At 43.5% G+C, this 18460-nt stretch overlaps 1 protein-coding gene across 1 annotated transcript; it reads left to right on the forward strand.

The window, feature by feature from the left end:
- The first annotated feature begins 12834 nt into the window (after positions 1-12834).
- Positions 12835-14470, forward strand: MUC21 (mucin 21, cell surface associated). The gene is made up of 2 exons (XM_057698171.1): positions 12835-13926; positions 14282-14470. Exons 1-2 carry the CDS (start codon positions 12835-12837, stop codon positions 14468-14470), a joined length of 1281 nt encoding a protein of 426 aa, XP_057554154.1.
- The last annotated feature ends 3990 nt before the right edge of the window (positions 14471-18460 follow it).

Below are 18460 nucleotides of genomic sequence, written 5' to 3' on the forward strand. Positions count from 1 at the left end.
CCAAGACCTCTAGGGCTGGAGTGGGCTTCAGGTTTGAGAGCAGAGGGGGAGCCTGAGTAGGGTGGCCAGGGCAGGCCAGCAGGGACTCTGGGTTCCCCAGTCTGCGGCTCTCCTTCCCTGGAGGCTCCACTTGACCCAGAGCTCCCGGATCTCACTCCCTAACAGAGCAGAGTCTGGTGTTGGGTGACACCAGGTCCCTCCCCTCCCCCTGCGGAGCACCCCACCTGGGCTCCAGCCTGATGCCCTCCTCCCATCCTGAAGCCACTCTGATAAGGCAGGCAGGTGTCAAGAAGTCCCCTGTCCTGTCCTCAGCAATAACATCTGTGTCCACCACAGCCTCCACCACTGGCTCTAGGATCACAACAACATCTTCTGAGACCACCATGGCCTCCAACACCATCTCTGAGACCAGGACAGCTGCCAACACAGTCTCTGATACCACAACAGTCTCCATTAAGACCTCTGTGACAGCTGCAGGGTCTGTGCCCTCTGCACCTACCACAATGCCCACTGAGACCACCACAGCCTCTGATACCACCTCAGCCTCCATGATGACATCTGTGCCCACCACAGTCTCCACCAGTGAAACCACCACAGGCTTTGAGACCACCTACCACAGCTTCTACCACAGCCTCAGGAACCAGTGTGGAGTCTGCCCACCAAGGCCCCTGGAACTACTGTGGCCTTCTCAACATATAGACCCCTGGTCCAGGGGATGCAAACAATACTTCACAAGCCACGTCTTGCCTGTTATCTGTCTTTCCAAATAAAGTGCTGTTGGAACACCCCCACAGCTATTTGTTTACATCTATAGCTGATTTCCAGCTACTCTGCATAATTGTGACAGAGACTGTGACCAAATAGCTTAAAAATTTACCATCTGGCCCTTTACAGGAAAAGTTTGCCAATCATTTTTCTAGTCCAAGACCAAAACTATTTTTTTTTCATACTCTGGAACTTCCTCTGAATAAAACCACCTCTGCACTTGCCATCAGCACTCGTATTGGAATTGATTCTACCCACTTTGTTCTCAGCCACCCTCTGCTATTCCAGTGACAGGCACCGTTCTTGTATCAGTGTTGCCACTTCTCATCTAAACACAACCATTGCTACCAACATCTCCACCTCTACTTCCTCTTCTGTATCAGGTCCTCCCACCTTGTCTGAGACCCCTCCACCCCGCCTCTGTGCCTGGGGTCGCCAACCTCTTTATGTGGGCCATCTGTTCCGAGCGCACTCAGCTCGACTTTGTTGATCACCACGATTGTGTTCGATTCTGTCACCTCTGCTCCAAGCCATGACCACTGCCTCATCTATGGATAAATTTTATTCTGTCATCTCTTCCTCCAGCACCTTCCTTATACCCAGTGATTAACTATATCACAAGAATATCAGACCCTATTCCTTTCATCCCAGCCCACCCTCTTCTCTGGGGGTGGCCACTTCCACGATTGAGTAGATCTCCCACTTCTACATCAATCATGGTCACATTTCCTCAATCTTCTGCCTCCACCATGAGCAGCACCATCCATGCACGTATTCTACCTCCTCTTCTGTAAGACACTCACCTCTATTCTGGGGACCATGGTCTCAGGCGAATCACGTTCTACCATCTCTCCTCCCACCACAGCACCTCCCCTCAAACCACCAGCACCATAGATGTGTTAGATCAATCCCTCTGCTCTAAGTACACCTGCCTCCCTGTTAATTATCTCCACTACAAATGCATCATATTGTGTGACCTATTTCCTAGGCACGAGGATCACTGGAACCAAACCAACAACCCCCACCTCTGTCACCACAGCTCCTGGAATGGACTCCACATCCCCTGCTACCAGGAATACTGCCCCTGGGATAGCCCCGAATCCCTCTGGCCTGGGCACATCCATTATCGGAGCATCACCTATCACCTCATTGCCAGGTACTAGGACCACCAGGACAGGATCTACCCATGAGCCAGCCACCACTCCTGCAACCAGCACCATCTCCCATAAAACAAGCCCAGTCACCATGGGCACAAACACAGTTAGTGTGAGCCACACACCAATGCATGTGATTAAACCAAGTGGATATTTGCAGCTCTGAGGCATCATCCTCATCTTTTGGGCTGCAGTCATGGTTGGTGTTGGACTCTTAGTAGATTGAGTTTTGCCTGGTGATTTACTGTGCACGGAGATGGGGGAGAACCCACCTAGAATATGGATCATGAGTGGGAACAAAATAATGGGAATGGAACCAGTAAGATATTCAGAATGAGAAAGCAGTGCATGGCGAGTCGCCTGTGTGCTAACCCAATCAGCATAAGAGCAGCAGGAGCACAGCTGCAGTCTCACAAAGTCAGATATATCGGCTCATTGCACCAAAAGGGACTGTACACTAGAGGGACTAAGGAGCTTCTTACCAACTAAGGAAAAGAGTCATTATAGTATTGAGGGAAGCTCAGAGTTTGGGCAAAAGTTAAATGAAGCAGAGTTTTAATAAGCCCAAAACAAAGCAGGGCCGTGTGTACAGGATTCACAGCAGCTCTAGATTATAAAATGGACCTGGTTTCCTTGGAAACTACAAAGTTACAAGAGACTCATCTGCCCCCCAGTAGGAAATCCAGGCTGCTTCTCTGTATCAAAGTAACTTAGATTCTCCAGACAAGAATGGGATATTTCCTTCTTATTGATATAATTTCAAACAGCAAATTGCAAAAGCCTATGATTTTAGAGAACTACATTTTTCATTGACTAAATCATTGAAAGAGAGTAAGTCACTCATAGAGGGCTGTTTGATGCTTTACAGCTGCAGCGTGTCCTTGGGGAAAATATTCTTTCCAGTGATCTCTGCATCTGATTTGATCCACATCGTCATCCCAGCCTGGGGAACGGCAGGGTAGATCGTTACTTTCTCAGTCTGATTTTTACTTTCTCACATAGCATAATACAAAGACCACAAGAGGGAGCAAAACAGAAAATATAAATGATAGATTATATAGCAAGAAATAGAAAAAAAGAAAACAAAGGTGAAGTGGAGGCCCAAGAGAGAAGAAAGTGTATGGGTCTTTGTGGTGTGGATAGAGGCGAGGATAAGGGAAAGCATATCTTTATAAAATAGCTGGAACTATAGCACCAGAAAAAGGATCTCTAGCAAGTGATGAACATTTGGGTCCCCAACAGATTTCTCACGATCATAGATATTACCACATGCTACTTCCCAGGGTGAGGGTGAGGGGCTCCTTTTCTGTCTTTTTATGATTTTACTCAAGTGAAAAGAAATTCACTTTTGTAGATACCTATTAGCACAGCTCAGATAGGCTGACCATTTCAATACTCAACTACCCAGTAAGAGAGGATAATAAGAAAATACCCTTGGCATTGTGGTAACCAAAATCGTGTTTTAGATACCAAAGAAACCAAGTGAAAGACGCAATCGATGAGACTAAAATTCACTTTAAAGGTTAAACTTGTCTCTAACATCTTTTTAGGAGCCACTCTTAATACACTCAAATAAAAATATAAAAAACAAAAACAAACAAAAAACCCAAAACAAAATGAAACAAAATACCTTTGGACGTCCCTGGTGGCATGGTGGTTAAGAATCCACCTGCCAATGCAGGGGACACAGGTTCAAGCCTGTTCTGGGAAGGTCCCACATGCTGCAGAGCAGCTAAGCTCGTGCGCCACAACTACTGAAGCCTGTGCACCTAGAACCCATGCTCCAAAACAAAAGAAGCCGTGGCACTGAGAAACCCACCACCATAACGAAGAGGAGCCTCCCTGCTCGCCACAATTAAAGAAAGCCCGTGTGCAGCAACGAAGACCCAATGCAGTCAATAAATAAAATGAAACAAAATAAATAAATAAAATAAAATAAGAAAATACCCTTATCAAGGACAGAAGCCCCAGAAACACCCACCCTTGTATAGGGGAGGCTTCTGATGCTCTGAGAGCTGACCTGTTTTGAGGCCTAAAGCCCCTTGCAGTTCTCTGGGGGCGGGGAAGGGGTGACAGCCATGTGCCAGCAGCATTTCTGCATTCTATTCTCCATCCTGGTCTTAATCTTCTATTCTAATGTATCTTTCTTGCTCTAGTTTTTAAAAATATATTTATACTTTCTCATTTTGGCATTATGTATTCCTGAAGTGGTCTTCAACGTGTATAGGATGAGACAAAGTAAATAAACAATAAATAAATGAAAAATTCACACACCAGCCACAAACGCTGGCATAATTTATAATCAACTTACTTGCATTTCTTATTTCAGATCTTCTGATCTCTCACTATGTCAAGAACAAAATGTGACTCACCAGCCATAAACAATCCTCTAATTGTTGAAGATATAGATGTAATAATAATAACTAGCATTTTAGTAACAGTTTACTAGGTGTGAGGTCCAGGACTAAAAATCCAAGAGAGCATTGTTTCTCCTTAACTCTGCTTAACCACCTCTGGGGCATGTACTCTTACTATCCCATTTTACAGGCTAGGACACTGGAGTCAGAGACCGAAGTAGCTTGCTGATCACAGGGCGAGGTGGTGACAGAACTGGGGCTCTGATCCAAGTCTGCTTCACAGGAGAACCTGTGTTTTTGCCACAGTGTTTAAAGCGGGTTCTCCAACCTTTAGTTCTTAATGGGCCTTCCCTTATCTTTAAAAAAAAAAAAATTGAAGTATAACTTACAAGAAGTGCACAAATCTCAAGTGTACAGCTTGATTAATTTAAAAATGTGTACACACATGAATAACCACTACCCTGTTCAAAATACTGAACATTCCTATCATCTGAGTAGTTTCTGGTAGCCCCTCCCTGTCAATACCTGCGTGACCAAAGGTAACTACTATTCTGACTTCTATTTTATGAAATTTTGTAAGTTTCTTGTTTTTACCTTTCTTCACAGACACACAACTTTCTTGGCTGATTAACACAATGAAAGACTCGGTATTTCTGGGAGACTCTACTGTAGGTACAGGATGTGGATTTGCCAAGGTACAGAGCAATGATCACATTATTCACACAGAGAATATGCAAGTGCAATAATCAGGAAGGCTGTTTTCTCACAGAAATGAATAAATAAATAAATGAGAGGAAGAGAGACACACACAAGGAATGGATGAAAAGAGAAAATTTGTGATTTTTGACAATTGAGTTTTAATGATCTGAAAGAAAAGGATTTAACTCTAATAATATATATATATTTCTCTTTTAGAAGGACTTTTCTTTTCCCCTGATAAACAGAGGCATTTGCAACCTCTGTGACCACAGAATTGGCTTCAGTCTGGACCTGGACTCAGGATTGGGCTCTGGAATGTTCTATGGCCTAGAAAACGCACTGGTTCATGGAGGAGCATAAGGCTTGGAACACATGGTAAGTCATGGAGTACGCCATGAATTAAGCCACAGCCAAGGGGGTGGTTATGGCGTGAATCTTGGCGGGAGTCGTGGACATGGAGGAGGCCGTGGCAAGAGCCATGAAGTGGATCACAGACGAGGCCACCAAGAAAGACATAGAGGTAGGGGGAGTGTGGAATATAGACTGGATAATGCACGGTGCTCTGGAAGAGGAAATCTCACAGAATAAGGGGATCATGGAGGAGAAGGCAGTGACCATAAAAAGGGTCAAGATGGGCTTCTGAAAGGTCTTCAGGGAATTGGCCATGGAGATGGTCATGAGCAACATCAAGAAAAGAACCAGAGAAAAGATAGAGATCACAGAGGGTTTGACTAACAGGGCAGCCAGAAAAACAGAGTTGTTTCTGGAGGAGACCTGCAGCCTCATCAGGTTTGGATTCTCCCTGAGTTTCACCATAGTTCAGAGCCTCTTAGGAAGTCACAGTGACCAACCGCACAACAATTTCTCTTTGCTCTCCTAATGCACAAGTAATAACCTGTGCCCTTTTCACGTTGGAATTCTTTTTTATTTCCTCAGGACACAATGTGACCGGCAGGTAGAAGGATATTATTACAGCTTTAAAAAATACAACTCATAGTATTTGTGGTAGCAAGATGACTTGCTTCCTTGTTTATCTTCCTTGTTTGAGCATTCTTTCCCCTCCTTTTTTCCTTTGTTACTGAGTGCTTACTAGAATTGTACTAGGTAACTTTAAATGTACTGTCATTTAACAATTGTAACCTCAAAACAATCTTTTGAGAACTTCTACTTTTCTGGCAATATAGTGGACAAGATGCATTAACCACCTCTCTTAATGAAAGCAACAAAAATTGCTGGGTAAAATATTGAAAAAAGTCAGCTGGGTAGATACTATCTGTCAGCTGGGTAGATAGGTAATATTTAGATCAACAACCAAGAGAAGGCAGAGACTCAGAAAGGCTGAAGGAGAGCTCTGAACCTGCCTTCACACTGAAGGCTTTTGCTACATCTGGTGAATTTAAGCTTTCTCACAGCTTATTAGCACTTAGGGTACAGGAGACAAAGTCCAGGACCTCCATAAGGGGTGGAGTCTAATAGGAGACTCTAAAGAAAGCTGAGACCTAAAAGGGTTAAAGCTTCAGTGTTATGGTTAAACTAGAATGAAATCGTATTGCCCACCTTGCACATTGGTGACTCAGACAAATGTCTGTCTGTAAACATGACACTGAGTGGAGGAGGGTAAAAACCTCCCCTGATAATTTGTAATTGCATGACATTCTTCATTGGGGTTTGTAGCTTTAAATCATACAAACTGGATAGACAGAAAGCCATCTTTGACCTGCACATGTCCTCCAGGTCTCCTTCACCTTTGGGAAGGTTCTCCTTCCCTACTTCTTTGTCTTTTCCAAATGGTATATGACAAGTAAGGAGAAAAATCACTGTGACATGCTACTATTAAAACCTCAAAATACACTTGGCATCTATATATTTACGCTTTTCCTCTGTCCTTTATTATTGCATGCTTATTATGCACCAAACACTATGCTGTGCCTTTTTAAAAAAGTAAATGTATTTATTTATTGGCTGCATTGGGTCTTCGTTGCTGCACATGGGCTTTCTCTAGTTGTGGCTAGTTGGGGCTACTCTTCATTGCGGTGCACCGGCTTCTCATTGCGGTGGCTTCTCAATGTGGAGCACAGGCTCTAGGCGCATGAGCTTCAGTAGTTGTGGCACAGGGGCTCAATTGTTGTGGTTCATGGGCTCTAGAGCACAGGCTCAGTAGTTGTGGCACATGGGCTTAGTTGCTCTGCGGCATGTGGGATCTTCCTGGACCAGGGCTCGAACCCATGTCCCCTGCATTGGCAGGCATAGTCTTAACCACTGCACCACCAGGGAAGTCTCGTGCTGTACCTTTAAATACACCATCATTTATTTCTCAGAACAATCCAATAAGAACTTAAATTTCTGGCTCTATAATGGGCTAGGTGCCCTGACTTAAAATATGCTAAAAAACTAAAAATGATGGACTAAAAATTCTTCTTAAAAGTATCAATGATTCAGCAGGACAATAAGGAATGCTAAAAGTGAAGACTAAGTTAAGGTAGGGACCCAATGAGGTAAGAGTACCCAAGCCAACTTTTGCCCAATCAGTGAATTTAAGCTTCAGGTAGCACAGCCTCAGTCAGACCAGCCCAGGCGAGGACTCTCATAGTAGAACTTCGCATAAATCTGAAACCCTAAGGACAGTGTAAACTAAAACCAAACCCACCCCAGGACTTCCCTGGTTGTCCAGTAGCTAAGATTCCACACTCCCCATGCAGGGGGCCTGGGTTCCATCCCTGGTCAGGGAACTGGATCCCACATGCCACAACTAAAAGATCCTGCATGCTACAACAAAGATCTCACATGCTGCTACTAAGGCCTGGCTCAGCCAAACAAACAAACAAACAAACAAATAAATATTTAAAACAAAAACAACCCACCCCCCAACCATCACCACCAAGGAAATGCAAGCAAAATTGCCTGTCTATTAACTCATTGCAGGGGAAGGGAGGATGGGGGAAGTACCTCTTGAGAAATAACTTGTAACCATGATACTTCACGTGGTTTGCAGCCCCAAATCATGCAACCTAGGTAATTCAAAAGAGCTCAAGCCCATATTTTAATTTAAAGGAATCTTCAAATGATATTGCCTCCCTATGCTTGGCAAAAACATGCAAATTCACTGTGGAAGATCAGAACTCATCTTCGGTTTCAAAGAACTTATATAGATAACAACACAAGAAAAATAAATGTATAGTCATAAATCTCAAATCACAAAGGAGTCATCATGAGTGAAGCCAGCAAGAAACAAAACAAAACAGACAGCCCGATCAGATCCACAAAAAACTGTAGGTATTGTCATAGGTTTATGGTTGTCTACTAATATCCATTCTCCATCTTTGACAATAGGATTCTCAAATTTTAGTTGAGCACATGTCCACCCAGCAAAGGGCTATATTTCTCAATCTCTCTTGCAGCTTACTGTAGCTGTGTGACTGTGTTCTTATGGTGTATAAGCAGATAGCAATAATCTCTCATGAAGTTAAAAAACAAGATAGAGTTAACATACTTGATAATGTTAGGGTTTGAGTTTGGAGACAGGTAATAAGAATGAAAGTGTTCCAAGGTCCTTGTATTGTTTTGAAGGAGTGTAAAGATATTATTTACATTTAGACTGATGAGTACGCATGTAAAAAATTTTTAGGATAACTCTAAAAGGTGAAATATGGATTTAAATTCAGGACCTCTGCCTCCAATTAATTCTAGAGAGAAGAAAAGTTTTCTTTCTTAGAGTGCTATTGGCTTTACAGCCACAGAATAGGATTGCTGGGAGTTCAGGACCCCACCTGTCACTGACTGGCCCCTCACACCTCAACCTCAGGAACCACCCATCACAGCCCCTAGGCGGATCCACATGTAAGCCTTTCCCAGCACACTCTGTCCCTCCTGACTCTCAGACTCACTTATTCCAAGCTCCTTCATGTCACCAGCCACCTCCTCCTTGCCAGCTTCTTTCTAGAAGGTCTTATGTGTCGGGGATGCCCATTCATCCACAAATAAACTACTTGAGATGTCCCCTCTTCCACAAAGTTTCTCCTCATTGACAGGGAATGGAGACAGCTGACTTCAGTCATACAGACTGTGCACTGGAACTCCCCTCAATCTCACTCCCCTTACCCTGGCCACAAGAAGCCCTCCCCATGAACTCCCCAAACCCTCCACTCATTTGGATCTCTTCAGCCATGCTCATTTAGCTGACTGTGTGTCCTTTCTGCTGTTATATCTGCAACCAGACCCAACTCAAAGTTCCTAGAGGACTTGGACTGTGTCTCTCCCTCCCCCAACAGATTTGAAGTCTCCTAATGTGGTGCCCATGGTATACCTTACTGAGAGGTGCTTCGTTAAGGCTGATGAGAAGGAACATCTGAAGGATCTCAGGGAGGAAAACCCCCTATGAATTACTCTAAAAATAAACAAGACGGGAACCCCTATGATTGAGAATCAAAAGGGGGCCCTTGTGGAGGGGAGGGAAGGATTGGAAGTTTGGGATAAGCAGGTGCAAACTATTATATATAGGATGGATAAACAACAAGGTCCTACGGTATAGCACAAGGAACTATATATACATATAGAACTATATATAGATATAAAACTTATATATATAAACTATATATATAATTCTATGTATAGAACTATATACATACAACTGAATCACTCTGATGTACAGCAGAAAGTAACACAACATTGTAAATCAACTATACTTCAATAAATTTTAAAAAGTGGGGGCCCTATACCATCCCTATACCTGCTGTGACTGTGACAGGTGTCTTGTTCCTGCATATTCAACACTCTCCCCCACCCTCATTCCCCATGACCCAGAGACCCCAAAGATGGCTACACTACCCATGGATCTCTTTCCCTATTCAGTCATTGTGCACTGTTTTTTTTTAATTAATTAATTTATTTATCTACTTATTTATTGGCTGCCTTGGGTCTTCGTTGCTGGCCGCAGGCTTTCTCTAGTTGTGGCGAGCGGGGACTACTCTTCGTTGTGGTGCACAGGCTTCTCATTGTGGTGACTTCTCAATGTGCAGCACAGGCTCTAGGCGCGTGAGCTTCAGTAGTTGTGGCGCATGGGCTTAGTTGCTCAGTGGCAATGTGGGATCTTCCTGGATCAGGGATCAAACCCATGTCCCCTGCATTGGCAGGCAGATTCTTAACCACTGCGCCATCAGGGAAGTCCCCATTGTGCATTGTTGAGTACCTACTGCATACTCAGCAATGTACCATCTGTCTTCTGCCCGTATCCCAGGAGCCCAGATTCCTAGTTACTGCTCTCTTTGAAGTCTCTCTCTCTCTCTCTTTTTTTTTTTTTTTTTTTTTGATTCAAAGATGTTGGGTCCTGCCCCCTCAGCTCAGTCTTTTAGGGCTTCTTCCGTGCTAAAAGTACACACACAGGACTTCCTGACCAGGAAACAGTCTTGAACTGGGACAGGTTTCTGGCCCTATTTTTGCCTCAAGGGTGGGTCCCTTCCACTCTGACAGTCTTGATCTCCTTATCCAATTCTACTTCCTGCTCAAACCCAACCCAATGCCCTGCCTAGTATGATCATGTCATTCTCCTTTCTCACCTTCCTCTTGACCCCCAGTCTATTGCTTCTCAGGCTCAGTATTGTTTTGTTACCTGCTCATGTTGGCAGAAAAACAAGTCAACTTCCCAACCCCTCCCCAACCTATATGAAGCTATAAAGGCCCTTGCAGCTCTTCCATTATAAAGAAAGAGGCAACCGCATCGCATGGAGGAAGCTTAAGCAGCTCTGGCATCCAGTCTCCCACCCCCCAAGCTCAAGATTCCTTCCAAGAACACATACTTAGGAGACCCAAGCTCCTGGAAGCTCTAGCCTTTCTCTCTTCATCTTGAACTCTCCTTTCTCAAGAATACTATTCTTTGCCTTCTAGGTCTTGGCCACATCTGGGATCCAAGTATCTTTTTTTTTTACCAGCCACAAAGAAGCAGATTGAGATGCAGAAAAGAAGCATTCTCCTTGTGTATTGGTTACTGTTGCATCTCCTACTTTTAGGAAATGGTGAGTGCTTTTCTTTAAAGGTGCATGATCTGAGAACTTTTGAGGGATTGTGGGAGACGGTGACCACCACTAGGAACAGCTCCGGTTCTCCTCCATAGAGTGAGGGTCATTATTTCACTCCAATCACTTCAGTCTAATAGGTATCACCGGGGAGGCAGTCAGAGCACAGTGGTTAAAACTGTGGACTCTGGTCTCTAATTGCCTGTGTTTGAATCATGGCTCCATCTGTTACCTGTGCATTTTGGGTGAGTTAACTTCTCAGTGCCTCAGTTTCTGCATCTATAAAACAGTAATGACCTGTGAGATATGGCTGGGGTTTAAATATTAATAACAAGAGTTGATTATTATTTTAAAATATCACTCTTTTATATTATACAAACTTAATTTTTCTCATGTCCTTAACCCCAATTCCACGATCAGCCTAAGTCAGCCTCAGACCAAGGAGAAAGGGAGTCAAGAGTCAAAACTAACTCCCATTCTGTTCCACATCTCTGACACTCTATTAAACACTCCTTGGGCCATCTCCTATTGTGCAACTAGGAAGCATGACTTCTTTAGAGATTTTTTTTTTTTTTTTCGGCTGTGCTGCACAGCTTGCAGGATCTCAATTCCCCAACCAGGGATTGAAGCCGGGCCATGGCAGTGAAAGTGCCGAATCCTAACCACTAGACCACCAAGGAACTCCCCCAAGAGTTCATCATTTTGAATCAAAATTAATCCTCATATAATTTTGACTCATCTATTCTGTTCTCCAAAACTTAGATCAAATCTACTCCCTGTTCACATGTTACCCCTACTCTTGTTCATTACAGTTTCTTATTTAGTTTTACTCATGATTCTGACCTTAACTTCAGTTTGTACCCCATTGCAGATTTTGGGGGGCCTTCCCCAAATAGAGCTAAACTCTAATCCTATGCTAGTTCAAATCAGCCTGAGGGAAAAATACATGTATGGAGTGAGGTGATATGCACTCCTGTCCAAGTTAGTAGTAAAATGAGCCACAAATGAGATAAATTTTGTTTATCTGGGGAGGCTGAGTGTGTTTGTCCTTCAGCGTAGTGAGAGGCAAAAACAGGCACAACCTTAACTCTAGCTGAGCCTTCAAGAAGGTGGAAATGCTTCCCTATACCTATAGATCTTGATTTGCAGACCTTAATCCTGGGAGATCTTACATATTTAAGTTACATATAACTTGCTCTTTTCTATCCTTTTCCTTGTGATCAGGAGCCCCTGGAACTTTAAAGCATATATAATCACCCAGATACCTAGGCCCATCTCAGACTCTGATTCATTTAGTCTGGAGTAGTTTGCCTAGAAATCTTTATTTTCAGTAAGCTCCCCAGATAGTTCTGATATAGGTGTTTTCTGAACAACACTCAGAAATATTTTCCAAAAAAGAAGCAATACCACTTTAATAATGAATTGATCAATATATACTAGTTTCACCTGGGTTCTACAGTTCCTTTATAACACTTTTTATCTGTGTTGGATATTGTACAGCAGATGATGGAATAAGCTTACTATCAGTGAAATTAGGTCATGTAACCCTGGTGTTGGGGTGGATGTGGAGGGTGACTTAGCATGGTAGCTAAAAGTGCAGATTCAACAGCCTGGGTTCAAATTCCTGTTCTACTACTTACTAGCTGTATAAACCTGGGCAAGTGTCAACATTTCTAAGCCTCAATTTTTTCATCTTAGCTGTTGATAATAATAATATCTGTTTCATTGGCCTATAGTGAGCTTTAAATAGAATTATCCATGTAAAGGACTTAACCAAGCATTGAGCGGAAAGTATACATGCTCAATATATGTCATCATTTATGATTATCATTAGGCATAATCTCCTTTAGTATGAGCACACCTGTCAACAATGAATCCAGCCCAACTTCCAGTGAATCCACTACAGCCAACACTGGATCCAGTGCAACCTCCAGTGGGACTAGGACAGCCTCCAACACTGCATCTAGCATGACTTATGGTGGTACTAGCACAGCCACCAACTCTGGATCCCAAGTGACCTCCAGTGGATCCAGCACAACCTCCAATACTGAATCCCGCATGACCTCTGGAGGGTCCAGCACAACCTCCGATACTGAATCCAGCATGACCTCCAATACTGAATCCAGCACAACCTCCAATACTGAATCCAGCATGACCTCTGGAGGGTCCAGCACAATCTCCGATACTGAATCCAGCATGACCTCCAATACTGAATCCAGCATGACCTCTGGAGGGTCCAGCACAACCTCCGATACTGAATCCAGCATGACCTCCAATACTGAATCCAGCATGACCTCCGATACTGAATCCAGCATGACCTCCAATACTGAATCCAGCACAACCTCCGATACTGAATCCAGCATGACCTCTGGAGGGTCCAGCACAATCTCCGATACTGAATCCAGCATGACCTCCAATACTGAATCCAGCATGACCTCTGGAGGGTCCAGCACAACCTCCGATACTGAATCCAGCATGACCTCCAATACTGAATCCAGCATGACCTCTGATACTGAATCTAGCATGACCTCCGATACTGAATCCAGCATGAACTCTGGAGGGTCCAGCACAGTCTCTGGAGTGTCCAGCACAACCCTCAATGCTGGATCCAGCGTGCCCTCTGGAGGGACCAGCACAATCTCCAGTACTGGATCCAGTATGACCTCTGGAGGGACCAGCACACCTATCAACACTGGATCCAGCACAATCTCCAATGGGAACAACACAGCCTCCAACACTGGATCCAGTGCAACCACAGGAGACTCTGGTACATCTTTTCCAACTGGAACACACACAACTTCCAATAGAATTAGCACAAGTTCTGGAACTCCAGTGAATGAAGTGAAGCCCAGTGGGTCCCTGAAGCCATGGGAAATCTTCCTCATCACTCTGGTCTCGGTTGTAGTGGCCGTGGGATTCTTTGTTGGGCTCTTCTTCTGTGTGGTGAGTGCCTAATATGTAGGAAAGTGCCTGGGGGAAAGAGTAGCAGGAACATAAGGAAATGAGGTATGAATAGTAGGGCCACCAAGTTAGGGATGAGTAGGGAGGAAAGAAAGATCAGGAGAAAGTTACTAAGGAGAAATAGCAAGTTACAACCAGAGGAGTCTATCTATGTGCAGAGGAAACTATTGACTTGTGGGGAAAGGTGGGGCAAAAGAAGAAATAAAGACTGGTGGAAGGACTGCTGAGTGAGGGAAATGGTTTAAGGGGGAAAAGATTCCAGAAGGAGTCGCTGGTGAAGGCTTGTCGGGGGTTGGGGGGGATCCAGTTCTGAAATGATTCTGCCTTCTTTTTCTAGAGAAACTCTCTGTCCCTGAGAAATGTCATTGACACAGCTGTCTACCGCCCCCATGGCCCCAACCTTGGCCCAGGCCCTGGAGGGAATCACGGAGTTCACCACAGGCCTAGGTGGAGCCCTAACGGGTTCTGGAGGAGACCAGTATCCTCAGTAGCCATGGAGATGAGAGAGAGCCACAATGGGCTCTGAGAGGCTATGAAGCCAGAGAGCCACATTCCTCACAGAGGAAGCCAGCCTGGGGGACCAGAGATCTGAGTGTCCTTTCATTCGTCCTCAGGAGTCCTCTCCCAGCTTTGTTTGGGTCTCTGCCAGCCTTGGGGAAGACACTTCCTCCCTCTCTCTCTTGCTTTTACCAGATACTGGAAAGAGGAGACTCTGCTGGTCATTTAGCTAAGAAATAAACATATGCAAACTATATCACAGAGAGAACCTGTGTGTGCACACGAGTGGGTGTCTGCCGCGCCGAGTTGAATTTCCCGGTTGTAAGAGAGAACCCCATGCTGGAATCCACTTCGCATTCAGAATCTACACAGTAAAATCCAGAGACATCATTCTTATCTGTCTGCTTTTTCTAATCTTTCTTGCCCCAAGTAGGAACACTTTGTCTTTAAGACTCTCCCAGACTAACAGGAGAATTGAATTGGGAGAGTTGAGAAGGGAGGGCAGGTGCCTGGATCCTATGAGCTCATGGATTAGGCCGTGGTACATAGAGATTACATTGTAGCACAAGCAAAAGCCAGAGTATGACAGGTGGAGGTGTGCTGTGGGCGGGGTGGGGTCACTCAAAGCCACAGTTTCCAGGCCATTTACATTTGCTCCAGACCTGGGTTACTTGTCAGAATAAAGGTGTTAGTTGAGGGACTTCCCTGGTGGCGCAGTGATTAAGAATCTGCCTGCCAATGAGAGGACATGGGTTTGATCCCTGATCCGGGAAGATCCCACATGCCTTGGAACAACTAAGTCCATGCACCACGACTACTGGGCCGGCACTCAAAAGCCTGCTTGCCACAACTACTGAAGCCCATGCACCTAGAGCCCGTGCTCTGCAGCAAGACAAGCCACTGTAATGAGAAGTCCACACATCGCAACGAAGAGTAGACCCCTCGCTCCTACTCCTTGCAACTAGAGAAAGCCCACAGACAGTAATGAAGACCCAACGCAGTCAATAAATAAACAAATAAATAAAATAAGTAAATATTAAAAAAAAAAAAAAGGTGTTAGTTGATACTTCCACTCGCAGAGTGCTGCCTTTAGAAGCAGAGCGAAAGCACTTCCTGTTTTTATCAAGGGAAAGACTTCCTGGCCTGCTAAGATTTAACATTTCAAGAGGCTCATGGCAGAGACACCTGGGGTAAAGCCTGAGATTCTCATGAATTCCCCTCCCACAAGAGCTGCGCATACCCCTTTCATGGTTAAGGATAGACGACTCCTTGATCCTACACTTCTCAAAGGACAGTGCTTTGAAAGGCTGGGTTGCTCTGAATTCATAAGGCCAGTGACAGGACTTACACTGAGGAGAGAGGCCTCAGAAGAGAATTAGCAGGTTGTTAGTGGGTTCACCCCAGCTCACAGCAGTAGAGACTTCTCTGTGCCTTCTACCACTCACTGGGTTTCTCAAGTGTCAGCAAACCAGACAGCTGATCCTAGTCAGTGAGGCCATGCTGAGCCATGTACAGGCCCACCACCATCACCACCACCATCATCATCATCTTAGCTATAGGGATGCAGCAACCAGAAAGAGAATCTGAGTTGAACCCCCTAGAAAGTTGCCTCCCATTGGTGTGAACTATGGAACGCATAATGTGAAAAACATGAAAATAAATGAGATCAGGTAAGCGAGTCCATTTAGATAATTAAAATTTTTAAAACATGCATTTTCAAGTTTAAAATTGTAATAGACAAATTCAAAGAGGCTAGTTGAGAATAAAATTAGGAACCTGGAAGAGCAAGTGGGGAAAGTAGCTCAATAAGACACAACAAATCTGAGATGAAAATCACCCAGAAAATAGAAGATACTTGGAGGACTGATTCAGGAAGACTCACACACAAGTAGAAAGATTCAAAACAGAGAAAAAAAAAGAAGAGCTAGACCAGAGGAAGTAAAAGAACAACAGGGAAAAAAGATTTTAGCCTGCAAATTGAAAGGGCTTATTAATGATAACTCTGTAAATATACTAAACCCCATTAACATATCTAATTTAAACAGGTGAACTATATGCTATATAAATTATATCTCAATAAAGATGTAAAAATATTACTACCCAGCAGGCATGTTGTGTAAATAAAAATTTTGATTTCCAAAGATAAACAGCAGTCGGCACCTCAAGATAGAGGGAGATGAAAAGGAAGGAAACCACAGTGAGTAATTCAGCTTGTGGTTAATTCACATGCTTACGCTGTGAACGTCTCGCTACTCCCAGCAACTGGAGTGTGTACATAGAGTTAGGTAGCCTCATGACTCAACTTTCATCATGGGATCCACTTACATGGGTGAAACGTGCTTTAACCCGACAAAGCTCCAGATCACCAAGCAGGTTTGACCCAAGCAGAGGTCTAGAAAGTGGACAGGATTTAGTGCTTTTGCACTGTTGGCCTAGCGCAATGATCTTTAAATGGAGTCTGCCTGTATTGATTAAGCACTTACTTTGTGGCAGGTACTATGTGAACATTTTACATGTGCTATTTCATGGGGAAAGTATTATTATTATTTTCATTTCATATACAAGGACACTATTCATACATAAGGACACCATTCACATTTCATATACAAACAAACATAGAGAGGTTAACAAACTCACTGAAGGGCACACAGCACAGTTAGAACTCAACCCAGGATCTTTTAATTTCAGGAATCCATGCTTTTAACTGAAAGGCTGGATGTTGGATTTCAAAACTGTGGCTCATCCAGAGAAGCTATTCCTAGTCTCACAAACACACAGTTCATTAGTAATATAATGACTGAATCCTTTTCTTTGGTGGAAGTTGATCCCCTGAACACTGGATGCTGATTTATTTTTGTTTTGCAAATTCCACCATATTATATTAGTACAGAATAGTAAATTAGAATATAGGCACATGAGATTATTATTTTATTTTATTTTTCATTATTTTGATGTTTTCTCAGTGAGGGAAATAAAGAATAACACATGGCTATGAAGACAGACATAGAGAAGTAAAAAGATTAAGAAGAAAAAAATTTTAATGGGTTCTTTTAGTGAAGCAAAAGTCTGTTTCCTTTGCTGTGCAAAAGCTTTTAAGTTTAATTAGGTCACATTTATTTATTTTTGTTTTTATTTCTGTACTCTAGGAGGCAGATCCAAAAAAGATATTGCTGTGATTTATATCAAAGAGTGTTCTGCCTATGTTTTCCTCTAGGAGTTTTATAGTATCTGGTCTTACATTTATATCTTTAATCCATTTTGAGTCTATTTTTGTATATAGTGTTAGAGGATGTTCTAATTTCATTCTTTTACATGCAGCTGTCCAGTTTTCCCAGCACCATTTATGAAGAGACTGTCTTTTCTCTACTGTATCTTCTTGCCTCCTTTGTCATCGATTAATTGACCATATAAGTGTGGGTTTATTTCTAGGCTTTCTATCCTGTTCCATTGATCTATATGTCTGTTTTTGTGCTAGTACCATAATGTTTTTTGTTTTTTATAAATTTATTTTTTTGATTTAATTTTTGGCTGCATTGGGTCTTCATTGCTGCGCAAGGGCTTTCTCTAGTTGTGGTGAGCAGGGTCTACTCTTCATTGCAGTGCATGGACTTCTTAGTGTGGTGGCTTCTCTTGTTGTGGAGCACAGGCTCTAAGCTCAGTAGTTGTGGCTCATGGCCTCTAGAGCCCAGGCTCAGTAGTGGTGGCGCACGGGCTTAGTTGCTCTGTGGCATGTGGGATCTTCCCTGACCAGGGATCGGAGAACCCGTGTTCCCTGCATTGGCAGGTGAATTCTTAACCACTGCACCACCAGAGAAATCCAGTAGCATACTGTTTTGATTACTGTAGCCTTGTAGTATAGTCTGAAGTCAGGGAGCCTGATTCCTCCAGCTCCATTCTTCTTTCTCAAGATTGTTTTGGCTATTCAGGATCTTCTGTATTTCCATATAAATTAAAAAAAACTTTTTGTACTCATTCTGTGAAAAATGCCATTGGTAATTTGATAGGGATTGCATTGAAT

The sequence above is a fragment of the Hippopotamus amphibius genome, chromosome 11, assembly GCF_030028045.1.
Source record: "Hippopotamus amphibius kiboko isolate mHipAmp2 chromosome 11, mHipAmp2.hap2, whole genome shotgun sequence".
Taxonomy (NCBI): Eukaryota; Metazoa; Chordata; class Mammalia; order Artiodactyla; family Hippopotamidae; genus Hippopotamus; species Hippopotamus amphibius.